A 23219-nucleotide genomic window follows, 5' to 3' on the forward strand; every position below is an offset into this window, starting at 1 on the left:
TAGATAGTAGCTTGTAGGGAAAACTGAATTAAAGAAAGATTTTAGTATGCTTGCAAGCTTAGAGCCAACAGCTAGTAGAAAGGAAAAGGCTTAAAACGCAAAAGGAAACAAAAGGCACAAAAGATTGGTGATGATGAAACCAAGTATGGGCAAAAAAAGGAGAGGAAGTCAAGGAGAGGAGGGAAAATTCTGATATGTCCCAAACCGTTAAAATATAACTAGCATTTTGATATATAAAACAATCTCCTGGGGGGTTCAGTCAGTTGAGCATCTGACTCTTGATTTCGCTCAGGTCATGATCCCAGGGTCATGGGATCAAGCCCAGCATCAGGTTCCACACTGAGCTTGGAGGCTGCTCAGGATTCTTTCTCTTTCTTTCTTTCTTTCTTTCTTTCTTTCTTTCTTTCTTTCTTTCTTTCTTTCTTTCTTTCTTTCTCTCTCTCTCTCTCTCTCTCTCCCTCCCTCCCTCTCTCTCCCTCCCTCCCTCTCTCTCTCTCTCCCCTCCCTCCCTCTCTCTCTCTCTCTCTGCCCCTGTCCCCTGCTCTCTCTCTCAAATAAATAAAAATAAATAAATAAATAAAACAATCTTCTATAATTTTGCTTAGCATTACTCCAAACTGATTTCCTAAAGGAACTAAATTCAGTTTCTAAATCAACAAAGAATTACTAGGGCTGAATTCCAAACAACCATAAAAACAAGATTTCTTCAAAGGCCTGAAACATTTGAACTCAATGTTGAAACATACGCCAAATATTGCTATGCAAATAATGTAAAATAAATCATGCTAATTTGTCTGGCTAGATCCTACAACATTCACATTCAAGACAGTAATCAGCAGATTTTGCTTTGCCTATGATCCCTGACTCTAGAGGCTGCCAAAATCCCACATATCAAATACAACATAAGTTGTAGTCAAAAAGTCGTGTTCTCACTCAGAATCTAAAAAACAGCCTAAGGTTGCCCCCCTTCTACTACTATTAAACCACAGTCTGAAAACTGAAGGACTCAATTCAAGGCCAATATAATTTATCCAAATCTAGGAAGGCCACTGCAAAGCCACATTCACATTTGCAAATTTCCAAGCTGTCTGCTTTACCCGCCATCTCTGCCCTAGCCTTGGAAATGTTAGTTATGACAGACATCCAGAAGACATTTTTCTTCCTGGAAAAGAAACAAGGAATCTCCCACTCTTGTCTCATCTCCCCTCCAAAAGTTTAATCAGTTAACAATGCCAATAAACTTTGCATTATCAATTAGTGCACACTTTAAAATTAAGGCTGTTATTGGTACACTTATCCACAGCCTTGCTTTGACTTGCATATTATCAGCATTTTCTTTTACTATATTTGCAAAGAAAAAAAAGGTACACCATAAAAAGACTTAATAATTTTCTTTCAAGAGACGTGACATGTATAATCTTATAAAAAACCAGAAAACTAAAAAACAAACAAAAACAAACAGAAAACTGTTATTCAGTCCCCTGATACGCTTTAATTACAGCCATGAAAGGCGGAAGCTTACAGACAAGCTTCTGAGTCCCACACCTTGACATGCTTTTACTTCTTTGCCCAGCTGCACCTCAGGCTTACTCACACATCAGTTCCATGTCAAAAGTTTGGCCTTCTTTATCAAGTTTCCATTCTCGGCAAGTTGACTTTCGCATCATCTGGAATCTAACCTTGTATATATTGCCTGTGTTCCTGCCATTTACTCTTCACAGACAACATGTGGCCTATGTACACATGTCCATCAAAATGTAACCCTCTACAAGGTTCATTCAAATTCCACATCTTCCAGAAAGGTGCTCTTCTCTGTACTGATCTCTACGTTTGTTCTCAGCAGCCTTATCTTTCCACCTCCCCCTTATGAGAAAACTCAGCCAGGTGCTATTCATATGACATTTCACCACCATATCATACACTTGCATACATTTGAGCCCTCAGTATAGCAATTTTTTTCTTACTCAGAACACCCTTCTTTTTTCCATTCTCTGTTCTCCAGCTTGTCAGCCTTGCAAACCTGTGTTAACCAGCTGAGGCTACGATAACAAAATACCATAAACTACATGTCTTAAATATCAGAAGTTTATTTTCTCATCATTCTGGAAGCTAGAAGTCCAAGACCAAGGTGTTGGCAAATTTGATTTCTGTTGAGAGCTTTCCTCCTGGCTTTTAGATGCCTACCTTCTTGCTTTGTTATATGCAGACCTGGTTCTCTGGTGTCTCTCTTCTCTTTTTTCCTCTTATTTTATTAAAAAAAAAAAAATTTATAGGGGCGCCTGGGTGGCTCAGTCGGTTAAGCGTCCGACTTCAGCTCAGGTCACGATCTCGCGGTCTGTGAGTTCGAGCCCCGCGTCAGGCTCTGGGCTGATGGCTTGGAGCCTGGAGCCTGCTTCTCATTCTGTGTCTCCCTCTCTCTCTGCCCCTCCCCCATTCATGCTCTGTCTCTCTCTGTCCCCAAAATAAATAAACATTAAAAAAAAAATTAAAAAAAAAAAATTTACAGAGAGAGCATGAGTGGAGGATAGAGGCAGAGGGGGAGGGGAGGGGTGGGAGAGGTGGGGGGGAGAGAGAGGGGGAGGGGGGAGGGAGTGAGAGGGAGAGAGAGGGGGGGAGAGAGAGAGAGAGAGAGAGAGAGAGAGAGAGAATGAATATTTCAAGCAGGCTCCATGCTTGGCACAGAGCCTGACATGGGGCTCAGTCCCATGACCCTGAGATCATGACCTGAGCCAAAACCAAGAGTCGGACGCTCAACTGACTGGGCCACCCAGGTGCCCCAGTGTCTCTCTTCTCATAAGCACACTAATCCTATAACATCAGGGTCTACCCATATGACCTATAATTTAACCTTAATTACTTCCAAAGAGTCTCACCTCCGAATGCCACACTGGGGGTTAGGGCTTCAACATATGAATCCTGAGGGCACACAAACATTCACTACACAATATTCTCACATTTCATGATCAACCTAATTATTACCTACTCTGTGAACTACCCAAAATAATTAAGCATATCTTTCTCATGTCCATAGCATATTGTGACCTAGATGTGACCTTCTTATTGCCTCTGATTTATCTTTGTGTGCTTAAAAAGAAAATGTTAGATAAGGGTTCTATATATATATATATATATATATAGAGAGAGAGAGAGAGAGAGAGAGAGGAGGGAGAGATGTATATATATAAATGTGTGTGTGTGTGTATATATACATATACACACACACACACATTTATGTTGTCCGGTACTATACTCTTACTAATTGTCTTAACAATTTCTGAATCTCCCATTATGATTGTAGATTTGTCTATTCCTCCTTATAATTCTGTCAATTTTTGCTTTGAATATATTGTGTTAAATTCATGGAGATTAAGAAAGGCCAAATTTTCCTAGAGAATAAACTTTTCCTTTTAGCATTAAGTAATGACACTCATTTTGCTACTTTGACTAATTATGACATAAAGATTATTTTGTGTTACATTAGTTTTATAAGACTAATCAGTTATCTTTTGGTTAGTATTTTCCTGCTATAGTCACGGAGCAGAGAGACATGGAGCCCAACACAGGGCTTGAACTCACAACCCTGAGATCAAGACCTGAGCTGAGATCAAGAGTTGGACACATTATTATCCAACTGAACCACCCAGGCGCCCCTATTCCTTTCTTTCCACCTTTCTATGCCAGTACATTTTAGGCCTATCACTCATAAACAGAATATATCTAAATTTTTTAAATCTAATCTGAGAAATTTAAGTGGCAAGTTGAGTCCACTTACATCTACTGTGAATACTGATACACTTGCATTCATGCCTACCACCTTATTTTGTGATCTCTATTTACCAAGATTTTCCTCTACTTCATTTTTCTCCTTTCCTGTCTTTTACTGCAACGATTGAATTGTCTTCAAAGGCATATCAAGAGCATTGCAGTGGAAGTGGTGCAGACAATAAGGGGGTGCATTGTCTGTAAAGAACCTTGAAACAATATTAAAATCAACTGAAGATGAGTCTGTTTTCCATTATCACCATTTGCTGGCAGTTCTAAAAATGCCAGTTCAGAAATGTTTTTTGTTGCTTTTTATTATGATTAGTGCTGAGTTTTGATAATATATAAGTCTCAAATTAGCAAAATTTTATTATTTCAATAAGCATTATACTATACATGCAGTTGATTTAGAGAACTCCCAGTTACACAGTCTGTACCACATACATACGCATGCATACTCATATACTCATATACTTATGTAGTTATGTTTACAGATAACATTTTGAGTGGTTCAGAATCATTCAAGCTTACTTTAAGGGTAGTTTCATATCTCCAGTCCTTGTTGTACTACATATTTCTGCATTTAAACAGCAGATTCAAAACAAAGTGATATATTAAGACAAAGAAATAATACTTGAGTATCTTCCATTCTGTTATTCTTTGAGGAAAAATAAAAGATGGGAGACTAGGTTGGCAGAAGAATCCAAAAGAGCAATGCTTGAACACCTGAATTGTTTTCACCAAAAACATTCTAAAGCAGATAATTTGATGATAATATTTACCATAACCTAGCCATTTTCTGATTTTTATGGAAGAAATCTTTAGAAGTTTTTATCAAATGTATTAGAAAATGGTATTTTTTCTAGAAAAGACATTTTAGTGAAACCAGGTATTTTTTAAAAGCCACTAGAATTGATATCAAGATAAAAAGAGATATGGTCAACACTGCAGTTTCAGAAATCTATTATAAAACACAATTTTTAATAAAACTGCCAAATTTATCCTTATGTGCCTCTTTTTTTTCATTTCACATACATGTGCACAGACACATGTGTATGTGTGCACACGTATATATATACATACATCTGTAATTTCATGAGAAAAAAATTTTTCAAAATTAAAAGTTTTCTTTGATCAACTATAAATAAAACTGGGTACTGAACAAGAATATGCAAAGAATGCCCATTTTGTGAAGTCACTGACAGATTTGCAAAAGTTGTTCCTTTTCTGACCATCATTTGTTTCATCTCATGATCATTACTGAAAATAATCTGTCAGAGGATGACATTAAAAAATTATCCACTCCAGGTGTCAAATACATAAAGTAAACCAGTGGTTTTCTTTATGTTTTCTTTTACCGTTTTGGAGGTTATACAATTTGTTTCTATTCTTTGGGTAACTACTCTTAAAATTTTAACTTGCATACTTGACTTAACCTAATCTGAAGTTAACAAATATCTCTAGCTTCCTCCCAAATAATACAAGGACTTCAAAATGAATGAACTGATTCTACTCTCCCATCTTCCATATTATTGTTTACAATAATTTGAGATCTACTTTGTTTTTATATCCCCCCAAATTTATTCACTACCATTATGTACACTCAATGCTTATGTATATTTAACAAAATTGTATTCCTTTTTTTTTAAGTTTATTTATTTTGGGAGAGCGTGAGCGCATGCATGCACACAAGCAAGGGTGGGGCAGAGAGAGAGAACGCGCAAGAGAATCCCAGGCAGACTCCTGACTGCCAGCATGGAGCCCAACGCAGGACTCAACCCCACAAACTGTGAGATCGTGACCAACATCAAGAGTTGGACGCTTTACCCACTGGACCACCAGGTGCCCATTAATTCCTTTTTAACACATTGCTTCCTATTGTCCATTTATTATTTTTGAGTAACACTGCCTTGTTCCTGAAGTACATCCTTTCAAGTTCTTTCAACAAAGGCTATCAGTAGTACACTCAAAACTATTCCTTATTTGCTCTCACGCATGAATAACAATTAGCAGGGAACTGATCTCTACGCTATTCCAATGAACTGGTAAATTACTACTGAAATACTTACTTCCTCCTCCTCTGAATCACTGTCATCATCATCATCATCATCTTCGGCATCTTCATAAAGAGGTGGAGGTAAAGGACCAATGATATCTTCCTCAATATGATTACCTGGTTCTTTCATCATTTTAAGAGGTAAAGGAGGGCCAATTAACTCATCATCAGAAGAACCAGAACTCTCTTCACTTTCACTGCTGCTTGTATCCCTGAAAATACAGAAACAGAAACTCTTTGCCTCTACTGCAACAAAGAACACTCTAGAGATAGTACTGATTTCCCAGGAAACTCTGCCTCTCCTTTTAACAACTAAGTTTTTATTTTAATTAATTAATTAATGTGTAGTTTGTTAAAATTGTAATTCAGACATTAAATGTGTAACTCAGGTATTATTTTATCTTAAGAAAGTAAAAGTTTCTTTTATCTACTTACCCTAAACATAAAGTCAGAGTTAAAGGTCACAGCAATTATGTTACGGGCCCCTGAGATAATCCTCACTCACGAAGAGCCAGCAGAACTGGGATGTGGGAAAAAACTACAAACTACTACATCCATAAGAAAGAAAACCACTGAGGTAACCAATCCCTCTGTTTCCTATATCTGAATCCAATCACTGTTTTTACCACAGGAGCAAATAAAGGCAGCCATGTAAGAAAGTTAGTATTACTCCAATAAGGTTTCAATATATTTTCTGAAACACAAATTGTTTCCCAATTTTAATTCAAATTTGTTGAGTTGCTAAAATGTTTTATGTAGCATCCCTGGATTCTAAAACTGTCTTACTGTCTTACTGATCAGGAGCATCACACTGAGTCTCAAGGTGTTTTTCTACCCAGCACACCAGAGGACCATTACGCAGTTGCATTGAGGTCTTTATCACCCACCTCTAGGCATTCTGAAATCCACCACCATCCACCGTATGCCTCCACTTCCCATCCCATCCCAAAGGGTTGAGAATTGTGTTCATAATTGTGTGCATTAATCTATCAAATATTTTATAAAACTCAAAGTATTATTGCCCTCTAATAAAGTATTTCTAGTATGTAAGCTCCATGAAAACAGAAATTTCTGTGTGTTGTGTTCATTGCTGTCTCTAGCACCTAAATGAGGCCTGACGTAATTAATAGGCACTCAGTATCCACTGAAGAAAAAAAAAAATGTGATTTTTCTTTTTATTTTCATCTAAGATCAATATTGAGGGGAATACATACTTAAACACTTATCCACATACAAAGACAGGAGCAAGCAAACCTCCACGAAGAGCTTCTCTTTGTTTTTGCAATGGTTTAGCTCATGGTTCTCCAGCCCTACAGGCCTTCTTTCAAACCATATAGGTTAAGCTCGGTCCAGCATGAGGGTCTTTGCACTGGCCATTCCCTCTGCTGGAACTGATCATTAAATGGCCTCTTTCTCATCTTTCAGGTCTCGTCCCATGTCACCTCCTCAAAGAAGCTTTAATGCCCCCCCCTTTCTTAATCTTCAAACACATCCCTAACAGTCACTATTATCTTCATTCTCTTAGTTTATCTTCATTAAATACCTCACTAAGTTATCTTATTTGATTGGTTACTCAGTTGTTTACAATCTGTTATCCATCTCCTCAAATATCCCAACAATATGAGCTCAGAGATCTCACGTGACTCCCTAATTGCTGTATCCCCAGTGCTGAAACCAGTGCCTAACCCACAATAGATGTTCAATAAATAACAGCTGGATGACTGAATACATTTTTATTAAAGTAGTCACACTCCAAAATTTTCTCCCTTGTGATTAAAATCACAAATTCCCAACTGTACTAGTTTAGAAGTCGCAGACTTTCTTAATGCAAAATTATTCAGAGCACAGAGAGCTCTAACTAAACTGTTAATCTTTAGCACCAATGCTTTAACTGAATTAACTAGTTCAGAAGCAAGCACTGAACTGACAACTACATGAAGCCATGTTGATTCCACAGCTGATTATGCAGTCCTAATACCCACATGAAACTAGATGGAATGTATCAGCTTCTATGCAGCTTCTAAGTCCATTTCTGTCTTTTTGCTTCTAATATACACAAGGCAAAAAAATAAACTATTGTAACATATTTTCAATTTCTGAAAAACAAAGTCTGTAAAATTATGCCCAAAAATGTCCGTGACAGAAAACAGAGCACATTCCATGTTTAAAATATGCCTTGACTCAATGTGGTGCCAAAATATGAACCAGATCCTGAGAAACAATATGCATCTGATGAGAAAACAGAAGAGTCAAAACCTAACATTTTTCTCAGCTGACTTTTTAAAAGAGAGCTTAGCTAAGCATTAAATAAGATGTGTAAGTATACAATTTCAGTTTAGAAATTAAATTCATAAGCAAAATTCATTATTTCTGGTACTAATTTCTTTAGAGAAAATGTAAATGTCTGAATGATTCCTATCTTACAAATTATGAGTACATCAATATTTCTCTCCTATCCTGCAGCTATATTTCATTGAATAAATGACATATTTCTTCCCAGTATTTGATTTTGAAGGGCAACTTACATTCATATACTATTTCTTTAAAGCCAAAAAAAGGGGGTAGTCTTAGGGACGCCTGGATGGCTCAGTCAGTTGAGTGTCCAACTCTTGATTTCAGCTCAGGTCACGATCCCAGGGTTGTGGGATCGAGCTCCACATGAGGCTCTATGCTGAGTGTGGAGCCTGCTTGGGATTCTCTCTCTCCCTCTCTTTCTTTCTCTCTCTCACCTCAGCCACTCTCCCCTGCTTGCACATGCTCTCACCCTCTCTCTCTCTCTCAAATTAAAACAAATGTTTTTAATTTATTTTTTTAAGTTTATTTATTTTGGGAAAGAGAGAGTGTGAGCAAGAGAGGGTCAGAGAGAGAGGGAGAGAGAATCCCAAGCAAGCTCCACACTGTCAGCGTAGAGCCGATGCGGAACTCCGACTCACAAACTGTGAGATCACGACCTGGGCTGAAATCAAGAGTCAGGTGCTTAACCGACTGAGCCACCCAGGCACCTACCAAAAACTTAAAATTTTTTTTAAAAAGTGGTAGTCTTAAATGACTACCTTCCTCTAAAACAAATTTTAACAACATTGTAGATTTTTTAAAAAATTATTTGGGGGCGCTTGGGTGGCTCAGTCGGTTAAGTGTCCAACTCTTGATCTCAGCTCAGATTTGATCTCAGGGTCATGAGTTCAAGCCCTGCATTGGGCTCTGTGTTAAATGTGAAGACTACTTAAAAAAATAATAATAATGAATAAAAAATAAAAATGGTTAAAGGACTTCAATAGTTATTTCTCCAAAGAAGATATATAAATGGCCAATAAGCACATGAAAAAATGCTCAAAACCTTTAGACATTAGGGAAATGAAAATAAAAACTACATGATACCAATTCACACCTACTAGGATGACTATATTAAAAACATAACAAAACAAAATGGAAAATAACTAATGACAAGAATGTGAAAAAATTGGAACCCTCGTACATTGCTGATAGGAATATAAAATGGTGCAACCACATTGTAAAACAGTTAGGCAATTCCTCATAAAGTTAAACAGGGGTGCCTGGCTGGCTCAGTCAGAGGAGCATGTAACTCTTGACCTCAGGATCGTGAGTTCGAACCCCATGTTGGATGTAGAGATTACTTAAATAAGGGCACGTGGCTGGCTCAGTCAGTGGAGAGCACGTGACTCTTGATCTTGGGGTACTTAGGTTCAAGCACTACGTTGGATATAAAGATTACTTAAAAATACTGGGGCACCTGGGTGGCTCAGTCAGTTGAGCATCCAACTTCGGCTCAGGTCATGACCTCACGGTTTGTGAGTTCGAGCCCCACGTTGGGCTCTGTGCTGACAGCTCAAGGCTTGGAACCTGCTTCGGATTCTGTGTCTCCCTCTCTCCCTGACCCTCCCCTGCTCATGCTCTGTCTCTCTGTCTCTCAATAATAAATAAACATTAAATATATATATATATATATATATATATATATAACTTAAAAATATTTTTAAAAATGAATCTTAAAAAGTAAATAAAAATTTAAAAAAAAAGAAAGTTGAACATAAAATCACCATATAACCCATAAATTCCACTCTTAGGTATATACCAAAAAGAATTAAAAGCAAAGACTCAAAAACATACGCTTGTACACCAATGTTCATTACATTCACAAAACTCAAAAGGTGGAAACCCAAAAATAGTCAGTAACACATGAATGGATAAACAAATTGTGATATATACATACAATGGAATACTATTTAACCATTTAAAGGAATGAAGTTCTGATACAAGAACTTTGAAAACATCATCCAAAGTGAAAGAAGCCAGATATGAAAGGAAAACAGTGTATAATTCCACTTATATGAAATATCTAGAACAGGTAAATTTCAAGGAGACAGAAAGTATATCAGAGGCTATCAGTGGCTAAGAGGAGAGAACAGTGAGAAATCATTGGTTAATGGTCAAATTTCTGCTTGGTGTGTAAAAAAATTTAGAAATAGAAAGTTGCCACAGTAGAAAAAAATCAAGACAGTGGTAAAAGGTTACAATTTAGAAATATGAAGGTAAATAAAAGATGAAAAACAAAAAAATTTAAGTAGTTTTTTTCTGGAAAGTAAGAATCATGAACAGGGAAAAACAATGTTTGACTTCATAATGTCTATAAATTCTTTGACAGAAATTTAAAAGATCAGTGGTTGTTGGGAATTAGGGGGAGGAAGGAATGAAAAGGTAGCGCACAGAGGATGTTTAAGTCACCGAAACTACTCTGATATATAATGGTAGCTACATGTCATTACATATGTGTCCAAACCTACAGAATGTACAACATCAAAGACTGAACTCTCATGTAAACTATGGATCCTGAGTGATGATGATGTGTCAGCATGGGGTCATCAATTGTAACAAATGTATCGCTCTGGTAGGGGGGTGTTGATGATGAGGGAGGTAGGAGGACAGGAGCTATATGGAAAAAAAATCTCTGTACCTTCTGCTCAATTTTGCTATGAGCCTAAAACTAATCTAAAAAATAAGGCCTTGGGGGGCCTGGATGGCTCAGTCGGTTAAGCATCTGACTTCGGCTTAGGTCATGATCTCACTGCTTGTGGGTTCCAGCCCTGTGTCTGGTTCTATGCTGACAGCTCAGAGCCCAGAGCCTGCTTCAGATTCTGTGTTACCCTCTCTCTGCCCTTCCCCCACTCATGCTCCGTCTCTGTCTCTCTCAAAAATAACCATTAAAAAAAAATTTTAATTAAAAAATAAATAAAATAAAAAACTAAATCCTATTAAAATTAAAAATAAAGGGACAGGGAAAATTGATTAGCCATATGGAGAAGAAAATAAAACTGGATTACGACTTCACATTACTCACAAAAAGCAATTCTGGATTGATTAAAGACATAAATGTTAAATACAAAACTTGAGAACTTTAAGAAAAACATAGGAAGTTTTCTTTATGATCTCAGAGCAAAGACTCATTTCTTTTTTCTTTTTTTTAAGTTTATTTATTTACTTTGGGGGAGAGAGAGTGCGTGTGCAGGAGCACGAGAAGGAGAGGGGCAGAGAAAGAAAGGGAGAGAAAATCCCAAGCAGGCTCCATGCTCAGCAGCTCAGCACAGAGCCTGACACAGGGCTTAATCCCACAACCGCAAGATCATGACCTGAGGGGACATCAAGAGTCCAACGCTCAACCAACTGAGCCAAACAGGCACCCCAGGACTCCTTTCTTAAGCAAAACACGAAAAGACAGAAGAAAAGATTAATAAACTAGAATACATTAAAATGTGAAACTTGTGTTTATTTAAAAAACACCATAAAAAATTTTAAAAATTATAATAAACCATCAAGCAACCCAGTAGAAAATCTGACAGAAGATACAGTTCTTTTTATATCTTCAGAAGAAAAAATATATCTCCAAAAAACTTTTTTTTTTAATTTTTTTTTTTAACGTTTATTTATTTTTGAGACAGAGAGAGATAGAGCATGAACGGGGGAGGGTCAGAGAGAGACGGAGACACAGAATCTGAAACAGGCTCCAGGCTCTGACCTGTCAGCACAGAGCCCGACACGGGGCTCGAACCCACGAACTGTGAGATCGTGACGTGAGCTGAAGTCGGACGCTTAGCCGACTGAGCCACCCAGGCGCCCCTCTCCAAAAAACTTTTAAAATGATGCACAACTACACTAGTAACCAGCAAAGTGCAAATGAACATCATAAGGCTATTACTTCACAATAATCAGATTGGCAAAAATGGAAATGTGTAACAATAATGGGTGTTGGCAAGGATGTGGAGCAACAGGAATTCTTACACTCTGCTCGTGGTAATGTAAATGGGTACAAACTCTTCAGAAAATAATTAAGCCAAATAGAGTAAAAGTAAGTATGTACTTAAAGACCTAACAAGTCTACTACTAGATACATACTGTAAAGAAACTTTTGCACATATAAAACAGAGGATGGCTACAAGGCAGTAAAAACATAAAAAATATGTCATAATAATATATGTCATAATAATACAGAAAAACAGCAACCTAAACTGACTAGACAATGGAAAAAATTATAGTGTATTTCTAAAAAGAAAACCAAACTGCACTGAAAATAAACTATAACCTCACTTGTGAACATGAGTGAATCTCAAAAACATCTTGGATTAAAAAAAAAAAAAAAAACACCAAAGTGAAAAAAAATCCAAGAGAGCATTAACAGCATCAATATAAAATAAGAAATCATGAGGCCCCTGGCCTCAGTCAGTTGAGTATCTGACACTTTATTTCAGCTCAGGTCATGATCCCACAGTTTGCAGGATCGAGCCCCAAGTCAGGGCCCTGACAGTGCAACGTCTTCTTGGGATTCTCTCTCTCCCTCTCTGCCCCTCCCCAACTCAACACTCACTCACATGCATGCACTCTAAATAAATAAGTAATTTTAAATAAGAAATCATATAAAACAACATACTGTTTAGGAATACACTTATACCTAATAAACTATTTAGAAAAAAAGGAAGTAAGGGTAAACAAAGTGAAGATTTCCCCTGTGCAAGAAAGAGAAATATGAGCAGAGAGAGGACTTCAAAGACACTAGTAAAGCTGATCCAAAAGGATTTAAATAATATAACAGAAAGTGAATTTAGAATAATAGTCATAAAATTAATCGCTGGGCTTGAAAACAGTATAGAGGACAGCAGAGAATCTCTTGCTACAGAGATCAAGGGACTAAGGAACAGTCACGAGGAGCTGAAAAATGCTTTAAATGAAATGCAAAACAAAATGGAAACCACCACGGCTCGGATTGAAGAGGCAGAGGAGAGAATAGGTGAACTAGAAGATAAAGTTATGGAAAAAGAGGAAGCTGAGAAAAAGAGAGATAAAAAAATCCAGGAGTATGAGGGGAAAATTAGAGAACTAAGTGATACACTAAAAAGAAATAATATACGCATAATTGGTATCCCAGAGGAGGAAGAGAGAGGGAAAGGTGCTGAAGGGGTACTTGAAGAAATTATAGCTGAGAACTTCCCTGAACTGGGGAAGGAAAAAGGCATTGAAATCTAAGAGGCACAGAGAACTCCCTTCAGACGTAACTTGAATCGATCTTCTGCACGACATATCATAGTGAAACTGGCAAAATGCAAGGATAAAGAGAAAATTCTGAAAGCAGCAAGGGATAAACATGCCCTCACATATAAAGGGAGACCTATAAGACTCGTGACGGATCTCTCTTTTGAAACTTGGCAGGCCAGAAAGAATTGGCACGAGATTTTCAGTGTGCTAGACAGAAAAAATATGCAGCCGAGAATCCTTTATCCAGCAAGTCTGTCATTTAGAATAGAAGGAGAGATAAAGGTCTTCCCAAACAAACAAAAACTGAAGGAATTTGTCACCACTAAACCAGCCCTACAAGAGATCCTAAGGGGGACCCTGTAAGACAAAGTACCAGAGACAACACTACAAGCATAAAACATACAGACATCACAATGACTCTAAACCCGTATCTTTCTATAATAACACTGAATGTAAATGGATTAAATGCGCCAACCAAAAGACATAGGGTATCAGAATGGATAAAAAAAACAAGACCCATCTATTTGCTGTCTACAAGAGACTCATTTTAGACCTGAGGACACCTTTAGATTGAGAGTGAGGGGATGGAGAACTATTTATCATGCTACTGGAAGCCAAAAGAAAGCTGGAGTAGCGATACTTATATCAGACAAACTAGACTTTAAATTAAAGGCTGTAACAAGAGATGAAGAAGGACATTAAATAATAGTTACAGGGTCTATCCATCAGGAAGAGCTAACAATTATAAATGTCTATGCGCCGAATACCGGAGCCCCCAAATATATAAAACAACTACTCATAAACATAAGCAACCTTATTGATAAGAATGTGGTAATTGCAGGGGACTTTAACACCCCACTTACAGAAATGGATAGATCATCTAGACACACGGTCAATAAAGAAACAAGGGCCCTGAATGAGACATTGGATCAGATGGACTTGACAGATATATTTAGAACTCTGCATCCCAAAGCAACAGAATATACTTTCTTCTTGAGTGCACATGGAACATTCTCCAAGATAGATCATATACTGGGTCACAAAACAGCCCTTCATAAGTATACAAGAATTGAAATTATACCATGCATACTTTCAGACCACAATGCTATGAAGCTTGAAATCAACCACAGGAAAAAGTCTGGAAAACCTCCAAAAGCATGGAGGTTAAAGAACACCCTACTAAAGAATGAGTGGGTCAACCAGGCAATTAGAGAAGAAATTAAAAAATATATGGAAACAAACGAAAATGAAAATACAACAATCCAAACGCTTTGGGATGCAGCGAAGGCAGTCCTGAGAGGAAAATACATTGCAATCCAGGCCTATCTCAAGAAACAAGAAAAATCCCAAATACAAAATCTAACAGCACACCTAAATGAAATAGAAGCAGAACAGCAAAGGCAGCCTAAACCCAGCAGAAGAAGAGAAATAATAAAGATCAGAGCAGAAATAAACAATATAGAATCGAAGAAAACTGTAGAGCAGATCAACGAAACCAAGAGTTGGTTTTTTGAAAAAATAAACAAAATTGACAAACCTCTAGCCAGGCTTCTCAAAAAGAAAAGGGAGATGACCCAAATAGATAAAATCATGAATGAAAATGGAATTATTACAACCAATCCCTCAGAGATACAAACAATCATCAGGGAATACTATGAAAAATTATATGCCAACAAATTGGACAACCTGGAAGAAATGGACAAATTCCTGAATACCCACACTCTTCCAAAACTCAATCAGGAGGAAATAGAAAACTTGAACAGACCCATAACCAGCGAAGAAATTTAATCGGTTATCAAAAATCTCCCAACAAATAAGAGTCCAGGACCAGATGGCTTCCCAGGGGAGTTCTACCAGACGTTTAAAGCAGAGATAATACCTATCCTTCTCAAGCTATTCCAAGAAATAGAACGGGAAGGAAAACTTCCAGACTCATTCTATGAAGCCAGTATTCCTTTGATTCCTAAACCAGACAGAGACCCAGTAAAAAAAGAGAACTACAGGCCAATATCCCTGATGAATATGGATGCAAAAATTCTCAATAAGATACTAGCAAATCGAATTCAATGGCATATAAAAAGAATTATTCACCATGATCAAGTGGGATTCATTCCTGGGATGCAGGGCTGGTTCAACATTCGCAAATCAATCAACATGATACATCACATTAACAAAAAAAAAGAGAAGAACCATATGATCCTGTCAATCGATGCAGAAAAGGCCTTCGACAAAATCCAGCACCCTTTCTTAATAAAAACCCTTGAGAAAGTCGGGATAGAAGGAACATACTTAAAGATCATAAAAGCCATTTATGAAAAGCCCACAGCTAACATCATCCTCAACGGGGAAAAACTGAGAGCTTTTTCCCTGAGATCAGGAACACGACAGGGATGTCCACCCTCACCGCTGTTGTTTAACATAGCGTTGGAGGTTCTAGCATCAGCAATCAGACAACAAAAGGAAATCAAAGGCATCAAAATTGGCAAAGATGAAATCAAGCTTTCGCTTTTTGCAGATGACATGATATTATACATGGATAATCCGATAGACTCCACCAAAAGTCTGCTAGAATTGATACATGAATTCAGCAAAGTTGCAGGATACAAAATCAAGGTACAGAAATCAGTTGCATTCTTATACACTAACAATGAAGCAACAGAAAGACAAATAAAGAAACTGATCCCATTCACAATTGCACCAAGAAGCATAAAATACCTAGGAATAAATCTAACCAAAGATGTAAAGGATCTGTATGCTGAAAACTATAGAAAGCTTATGAAGGTAATTGAAGAAGATTTAAAGAAATGGAAAGACATTCTCTGCTCATGGATTGGAAGAATAAATATTGTCAAAATGTCAATACTACCCAAAGCTATCTACACATTCAATGCAATCCCAATCAAAATTGCACCAGCATTCTTCTCGAAACTAGAACAAGCAATCCTAAAATTCATATGGAACCACAAAAGGCCCCGAATAGCCAAAGGAATTTTGAAGAAGAAGACCAAAGCAGGAGGCATCACAATCCCAGACTTTAGCCTCTACTACAAAGCTGTCATCATCAAGACAGCATGGTATTGGCACAAAAACAGACACATAGACCAACGGAATAGAATAGAAACCCCAGAACTAGACCCACAAACGTATGGCCAACTCATCTTTGACAAAGCAGGAAAGAACATCCAATGGAAAAAAGACAGCCTCTTCAACAAATGGTGCTGGGAGAACTGGACAGCAACATGCAGAAGGTTGAAACTAGACCACTTTCTCACACCATTCACAAAAATAAACTCAAAATGGATAAAGGACCTGAATGTGAGACAGGAAACCATCAAAACCCTAGAGGAGAAAGCAGGAAAAGACCTCTCTGACCTCAGCCATAGCAATCTCTTACTCGACACATCCCCAAAGGCAAGGGAATTAAAAGCAAAAGTGAATTACTGGGACCTTATGAAGATAAAAAGCTTCTGCACAGCAAAGGAAACAACCAACAAAACTAAAAGGCAACCAACGGAATGGGAAAAGATATTTGCAAATGACATATGGACAAAGGGCTAGTATCCAAAATCTATAAAGAGCTCACCAAACTCCACACCCGAAAAACAAATAACCCAGTGAAGAAATGGGCAGAAAACATGAATAGACACTTCTCTAAAGAAGACATCCGGATGGCCAACAGGCACATGAAAAGATGTTCAACGTCGCTCCTTATCAGGGAAATACAAATCAAAACCACACTCAGGTATCACCTCATGCCAGTCAGAGTGGCCAAAATGAACAAATCAGGAGACTATAGATGCTGGAGAGGATGTGGAGAAACGGGAACCCTCTTGCACTGTTGGTGGGAATGCAAACTGGTGCAGCCGCTCTGGAAAGCAGTGTGGAGGTTCCTCAGAAAATTAAAAATAGACCTACCCTATGACCCAGCAATAGCACTGCTAGGAATTTATCCAAGGGATACAGGAGTACTGATGCATAGGGGCACTTGTACCCCAATGTTCATAGCAGCACTCTCAACAATAGCCAAATTATGGAAAGAGCCTAAATGTCCATCAACTGATGAATGGATAAAGAAATTGCGGTTTATATACACAATGGAATACTACGTGGCAATGAGAAAAAATGAAATATGGCCTTTTGTAGCAACGTGGATGGAACTGGAGAGTGTGATGCTAAGTGAAATAAGCCATACAGAGAAAGACAGATACCATATGGTTTCACTCTTATGTGGATCCTGAGAAACTTAACAGGAACCCATGGGGGAGGGGGAGGAAAAAAGAAAAAAAAAAAGAGGTTAGAGTGGGAGAGAGCCAAAGCATAAGAGACTGTTAAAAACTGAGAACAAACTGAGGGTTGATGGGGGGTGGGAGGGAGGAGAGGGTGGGTGATGGGTATTGAGGAGGGCACCTTTTGGGATGAGCACTGGGTGTTGTATGGAAACCAATTTGACAATAAATTTCATATAATAAAAAAAAATAAAAATAAATAAAAAAAATAAAAAGACACTAGTAAAGCTCTATACTCTGTCTCCCAAGCTAGGTGTTCACTTCATCATTCTCTCTACTTTAAATGTAGGATATACAGAGCTTTATATGTATAATATACTTCATAACAAAAATTTTTTGTTTAATTAAAGGGAAAAACAACCCTGACTTTACAGTGTCCACAATCTTATGAAAGAACACACAGCAGAAACAGTTTACATAATAGTGTATAATATGCTAAGTGCTATACTAGAAAGGTTGTAAAATATGCAAAACAATATTATATATGTCTTAGGGATACAAAGATACACAATAACATTATAAAGAGATACATAAAAAAAATTTAAATTTAGAAGATTGGTTACTTCTGCCAAGAAGGGAGGGGGTGGCAATGGAAGGCAGTTCTGAGAAGTGTTCACCATAACAGTAAAAGTTTACTTCTTAAGTTGTCTAGTGGATACTGTCCTTTATCAACTTTTTGAAAGTCTTAAATACTTCATAATAATTTCTCACTTATAATTTAAAGTAATTTTTATTAAATCTAGAAAAAAAGAGAATAGCATAATAATCTCATATCTGAGGGACAATAACTGCCTAAGAAATATATCTTAGAGAGCCTACCTAAGTGGCTCAGTCAGTTAAGTGTCAGACTTTGGCTCAGGTAATGATCTCACGGTCCATAAGTACAAGCCCCATGTCGGGCTCTGTGCTGACAGTGCAGAGCCTGGAGCCTGCTTCTGATTCTGTGTCTCCCTCTCTCTTGACCCTCCCCTCCCTGCTCATGCTCTTTCTCTCTCTCTCAAAAATAAATAAACATTAAAAAAAATTAGAAACGTATCTTGAATAAAATATGCTCAAACACATGAAAACAATGTTTGTACAATGAAATGTGATATAACTGAGATTCTTTAAAAGCTAGAGAATGTTGGGGCGCCTGGGTGGCTCAGTCAATTAAGCGTCCAACTTCGGCTCGGGTCATGATCTCGCAGTCCGTGGGTTCGAGCCCCACGTCGGGCTCTGTGCTGACAGCTCAGAGCCTGGAGTCTGTTTCAGATTCTGTGTCTCCCTCTTTCTCTGACCCTCCCCTGTTCATGCTCTCTCTCTGTCTCAAAAATAAATAAATGTTAAAAAAAAAAATTAAAAAAAATAAAATTAAATTAAATAAATAAATAAAAAGCTAAAGAATGAGAAAAAATATCAAATCCAACAAGTTTATCAATATAAATTATGAGGTCCAAATTCAAGTGGAGAAAGAAATGATCAGATTTATTTTTTTAAAAAAAGACGTAAAAATCACAAGAAAAACTGCATAGCCTTATAGCAATTAAAATGATGCAGAAATTATACAACTTCGAGTTGCCTCATTGAAGAAAAAAGTCATTTAACAGTTTCCTCCCACCTATATGTTCTAGCATTCTGTCCTAGTACGTGAAAACCATTATCAAAAGGGCCTTTAAAAGTCCTTAACTGGGGCGCCTGGGTGGCGCAGTCGGTTAAGCGTCCGACTTCAGCCAGGTCACGATCTCGCGGTCCGTGAGTTCGAGCCCCGCATCAGGCTCTGGGCTGATGGCTCGGAGCCTGGAGCCTGTTTCCGATTCTGTGTCTCCCTCTCTCTCTGCCCCTCCCCGGTTCATGCTCTGTCTCTCTCTGTCCCAAAAATAAATAAACGTTGAAAAAAAAAATTTTTTAAAATAAAAAAATAAAAAAATAAAAGTCCTTAACTAATGTTGGGGCGCCCGGGTAGTTCAGTCAGTTAAGCATCCAACTGCAGCTCAGGTCATGATCTTGAGGTTTGTAAGTTCAAGCCCTGCATCAGGCTCTGTGCTGACCACTCAGAGCCTAGAGCCTGCTTTGGATTCTGTGTCTCCCTTGCTCTCTGCACCTCCCTGCTCATGCTCTGTCTCTCTCTCCCTCTCGCAAATAAACATTAAAAAAAACATTTTCAAAAGTCCTTAACTAATGTGTACTTTCTCATTTATCTAAAAATGTGTATTTGTTTACAAAATTTCAAGAGAATTCTTTTTAATTATGGGCTTTCGCTTCCCTAGGAAAAAGGTCACCCTGTCCCTTCTCAGAACCAGTAGAGACTGCTCCCCCTAGTGCCAACGCATAGTCATTGTGGTGACTGACAAAAGAAGCTGTCACTTGCTTTATATTTCTGAGAAAACTAAAATCTGATAGTGTTTACTTGCTGACCTCTAATTAGAACTGAAGATCTTTAATTAAAAAAAAAAAAAACTGAAGATATTTTAAAAAAATTTCTTAGAACAAAATCTCTATCCTCTTTTTTCCTTTGCAATGACTACCAGTTTCAATTATCTAAGATAATCAATTATCTAGATTCAATTTAATCTGAGATTAACACCTAAATGGGAGCGATAATTTAATAGAATCCTTTTGAGAAAATCAAGCACCTGGAAGATGATTTAGAGCAATCTCTGACCACATGTGAGCCTGAAGATGTTGGTTCAATATCTTCATTTTGCCTTCTTAATTCTTTCTCTCTGTTCATTTCTTCCTCTTTTTCTCTTGCTTCTGAAAAGATTAAAAAATTTTCCAACAGTTACTCTTCAAAATTTTTCACTATTAATAAAGGCTAAAAATTAACATAGTCACAGAGACGTAACTTAGAGTGGTCCCAGTAACAGCAAAAAATTATCAACCTACATGTCTAACAATGGGAAAATAACTTAACTATTGTAAACCACGATAATATAAAATACAGTCAATAAAATTAGTGATGGAAAATGTACAAATCTGGGAAAAATAGTAACAGATGCACTAAGCAAAATTAGCATGTGAATAGCATATGAACCACAATGTACTATCTAAAAAGATACGGGAGGAGTCTGGCTGGCTCAGTCAGTGGAACATGTAATTCTTGATCTCGGGGTTGTGTGTTTGAGCCCCACATTGGATGTAGAGATTGTTTAAAAATAAAGTCTTTAAATCAATTAATTAATTATTAATTAATAAAAATAAAATAAAAAGATGTGGAAGGTTATAAGTAAAAAAGTATCTAAAAGTAAGATCTTAGGTAACTTTACTTTTCACTTTCAATGTTTTACGCTATAAACAGAATTTTGTTCATTCCTGGGTCACCTGGGTGGCTCAGTCAGTTAAGTGTCCAACTTTGGCTCAGGTCATGATCTCATGGTTCACAAGTTCAAGCCCTGTGTCGGGCTCTGTGTAAAAAAAACATTTTGTTCATTTCTGAATTTCCCACACTGGATTTGTGGTCAAGGACTTCCCACAAAAACCATGAGAACATTTCAGATTTCTAGAGTTATTTACCTTGGAAAGACAAAAACAAATATCCAAAGAAATTAAATCTTTTTCCTCTGATAATCTCACTCTACAATTGAGGGACACATAGGAAGGAAATTAATTATATGAACAGTCTGGTTCTTAACTACCATGATCCTCAATAACTTAAGATAATCTTTAACATTTTTCCTTAATGATGAAAAAACAATACACCCAAACTTAGGCACTATTAAAGGGTACTTATTAATTGGAATGTTGTACTCTTTAGGGTCTTTTGTTGCTAGGACCTGGATGATGAGAAACAAGGAGATAACAAGCAAGTGTCAACAAGTAACTAGATATCCTCTGAATTCAAACAAGGAAGATTAAACTCTGCAGGAAGAGGTAAGGCAAATACATACTACAGCCCTAGCTTGTGTTCATATTTTTTGTGCTCACCACTGGGCTAAGGTAACTTAGAAGTTGACAATTCTGCACTCTGATGCTGAGGTTGAAAAAAATAAAAAAGAGGAAGATAATGTCCTATAAGAGCTGCCCCGGGGCACCTGGGTGGCTCACTCAGTCAAGTGTCCCATGTCAGTTCAGGTCATGATCTAACGGTGGGCAGGTTCAAGCCCCTTGTTGGGCTCTGTGCTAACCAGCTCAGAGCCTGGAGCCTGCTTTGGATTCTGTGTCTCCCCCTCTCTCTCTGCCCCTGCCTGCTCACGCCTGTGTCTCTCTCCTTCAAAAATAAACATTAAAAAACATTTTTTTTTTTTAAGAGTTGCCCTGCTTGGCTCCTACCCTCATCCTGCTTCTCCAGTCAATCCCTCTGTACTCTACAGGATGGGAGGAGAGGGGTTCAGGGGTGAGAAACACTTGGACATTTGATCCTAGGCTCAGGTCTTGGGGCAGTTCTGTCCTTACTCAGTAAACAGTACCTCGGCATACGTTATTAGCTATCCAACAGCCATTTCTCCCTTTTTCCCTTGCTCCAAAAACCACAATTTTCTCCAGATAAGAGCAAGTGCTTCAGCAGATCCTGGGCCCCTCCCCGCCCAGAAAGGGTTAAAACTTGATTCCAACTCAACTTTATCACTCTTGTCAGTGGCTGTTTTTTGGAACTGATGTGCCACACTAATACTAGTCAATTAAGATCTGAGGAGAAGTCAGCTGGAAGAAAACTTGAGAAAGGTTTTCTTACTTCTTTTATTTATTTTGAGAGAGAGAAGAAGAGAGAATCCCAAGCAGGCTCCACTCAATCCCATGACCTTGAGGATCATGACCTGAGTTGAAATCAAGAGTCAGTTTAACCAACTGAGCCACCCAGGCACCCCTTACTTTTAAAACATATATCAAACAGTATCCTTTCAACCTGTGGAGGTGGTCATCTGCATGTAACAAAATTTCACTTACAATTTTAGGTCATGAGAATATACCCAGCTTGGGACAAGCCAATACCCTACAACTGGCAAAGCAGAAAAAGAGGGAAAAACTTAATATTCTTCAGGTCAGGACTCAGAAGATGGAAGAGCCCCATTCCAGAGTTATTGTCATGTGCAACAGTACATTTTTCTTAGTTGTGCCATTTTTATTTTTTATTTAAAAAAATTTTCTCAATGTTTATTATTTATTTTTAAGAGAGAGAGAGAGAGACAGAGCATGAGCAGGGGAGGGGCGGAGAGAGAGGGAGACACAGAATCCAAAGCAGCCAGCACAGAGCCTGACGCGGAGCTCGAACTAAGGAGCCGTGAGATCATGACCTGAGCCAAAGTCAGACACTTAACCATCTGAGCCACCCAGGAGCCCCTTGAGCCATTTTTAATTAGGTCTTCTAGGACTTCTTTGCAAGTAACAAAAAGTATCTTAATAGCAACCTTAATTTAACAAAAATTAGAGCAGCTAATACTTAACATGGAGATATGTATGAGGTATTGTTTTAAGCACTGCCTATAAATTAACTTTTAATCATCACAATGACCTCTGAAGTGGATATTATTTTTTAGCTTTATTGAGGTATAGGTGACAAATAAAATTATAAAAGATTTAAAGTGTACAATGTGATATAATATACATATGCATTATGAGAGGATTCCCTCCATGGAGTGAATGAACATATCCATCATCTC

The 23219-nt window shown here is 37.7% G+C and overlaps 1 protein-coding gene across 1 annotated transcript in view; it reads right to left on the minus strand.

The window, feature by feature from the left end:
• The window catches only part of WDR70 (WD repeat domain 70), a 301738-nt gene that overhangs the window by 269834 nt on the left and 8685 nt on the right, over positions 1–23219 (minus strand). Inside the window, exons 4-5 of the mRNA XM_045439868.1 lie at positions 20259–20379; positions 5832–6030 (exon numbers count right to left, since the gene is read on the minus strand). Of these exons, the coding sequence (XP_045295824.1) occupies positions 5832–6030; positions 20259–20379 (320 nt within the window). The remainder of the gene's footprint in view (positions 1–5831; positions 6031–20258; positions 20380–23219) is intronic.

This window comes from Leopardus geoffroyi, chromosome A1 (assembly GCF_018350155.1).
Source record: "Leopardus geoffroyi isolate Oge1 chromosome A1, O.geoffroyi_Oge1_pat1.0, whole genome shotgun sequence".
Lineage (NCBI taxonomy): Eukaryota > Metazoa > Chordata > Mammalia > Carnivora > Felidae > Leopardus > Leopardus geoffroyi.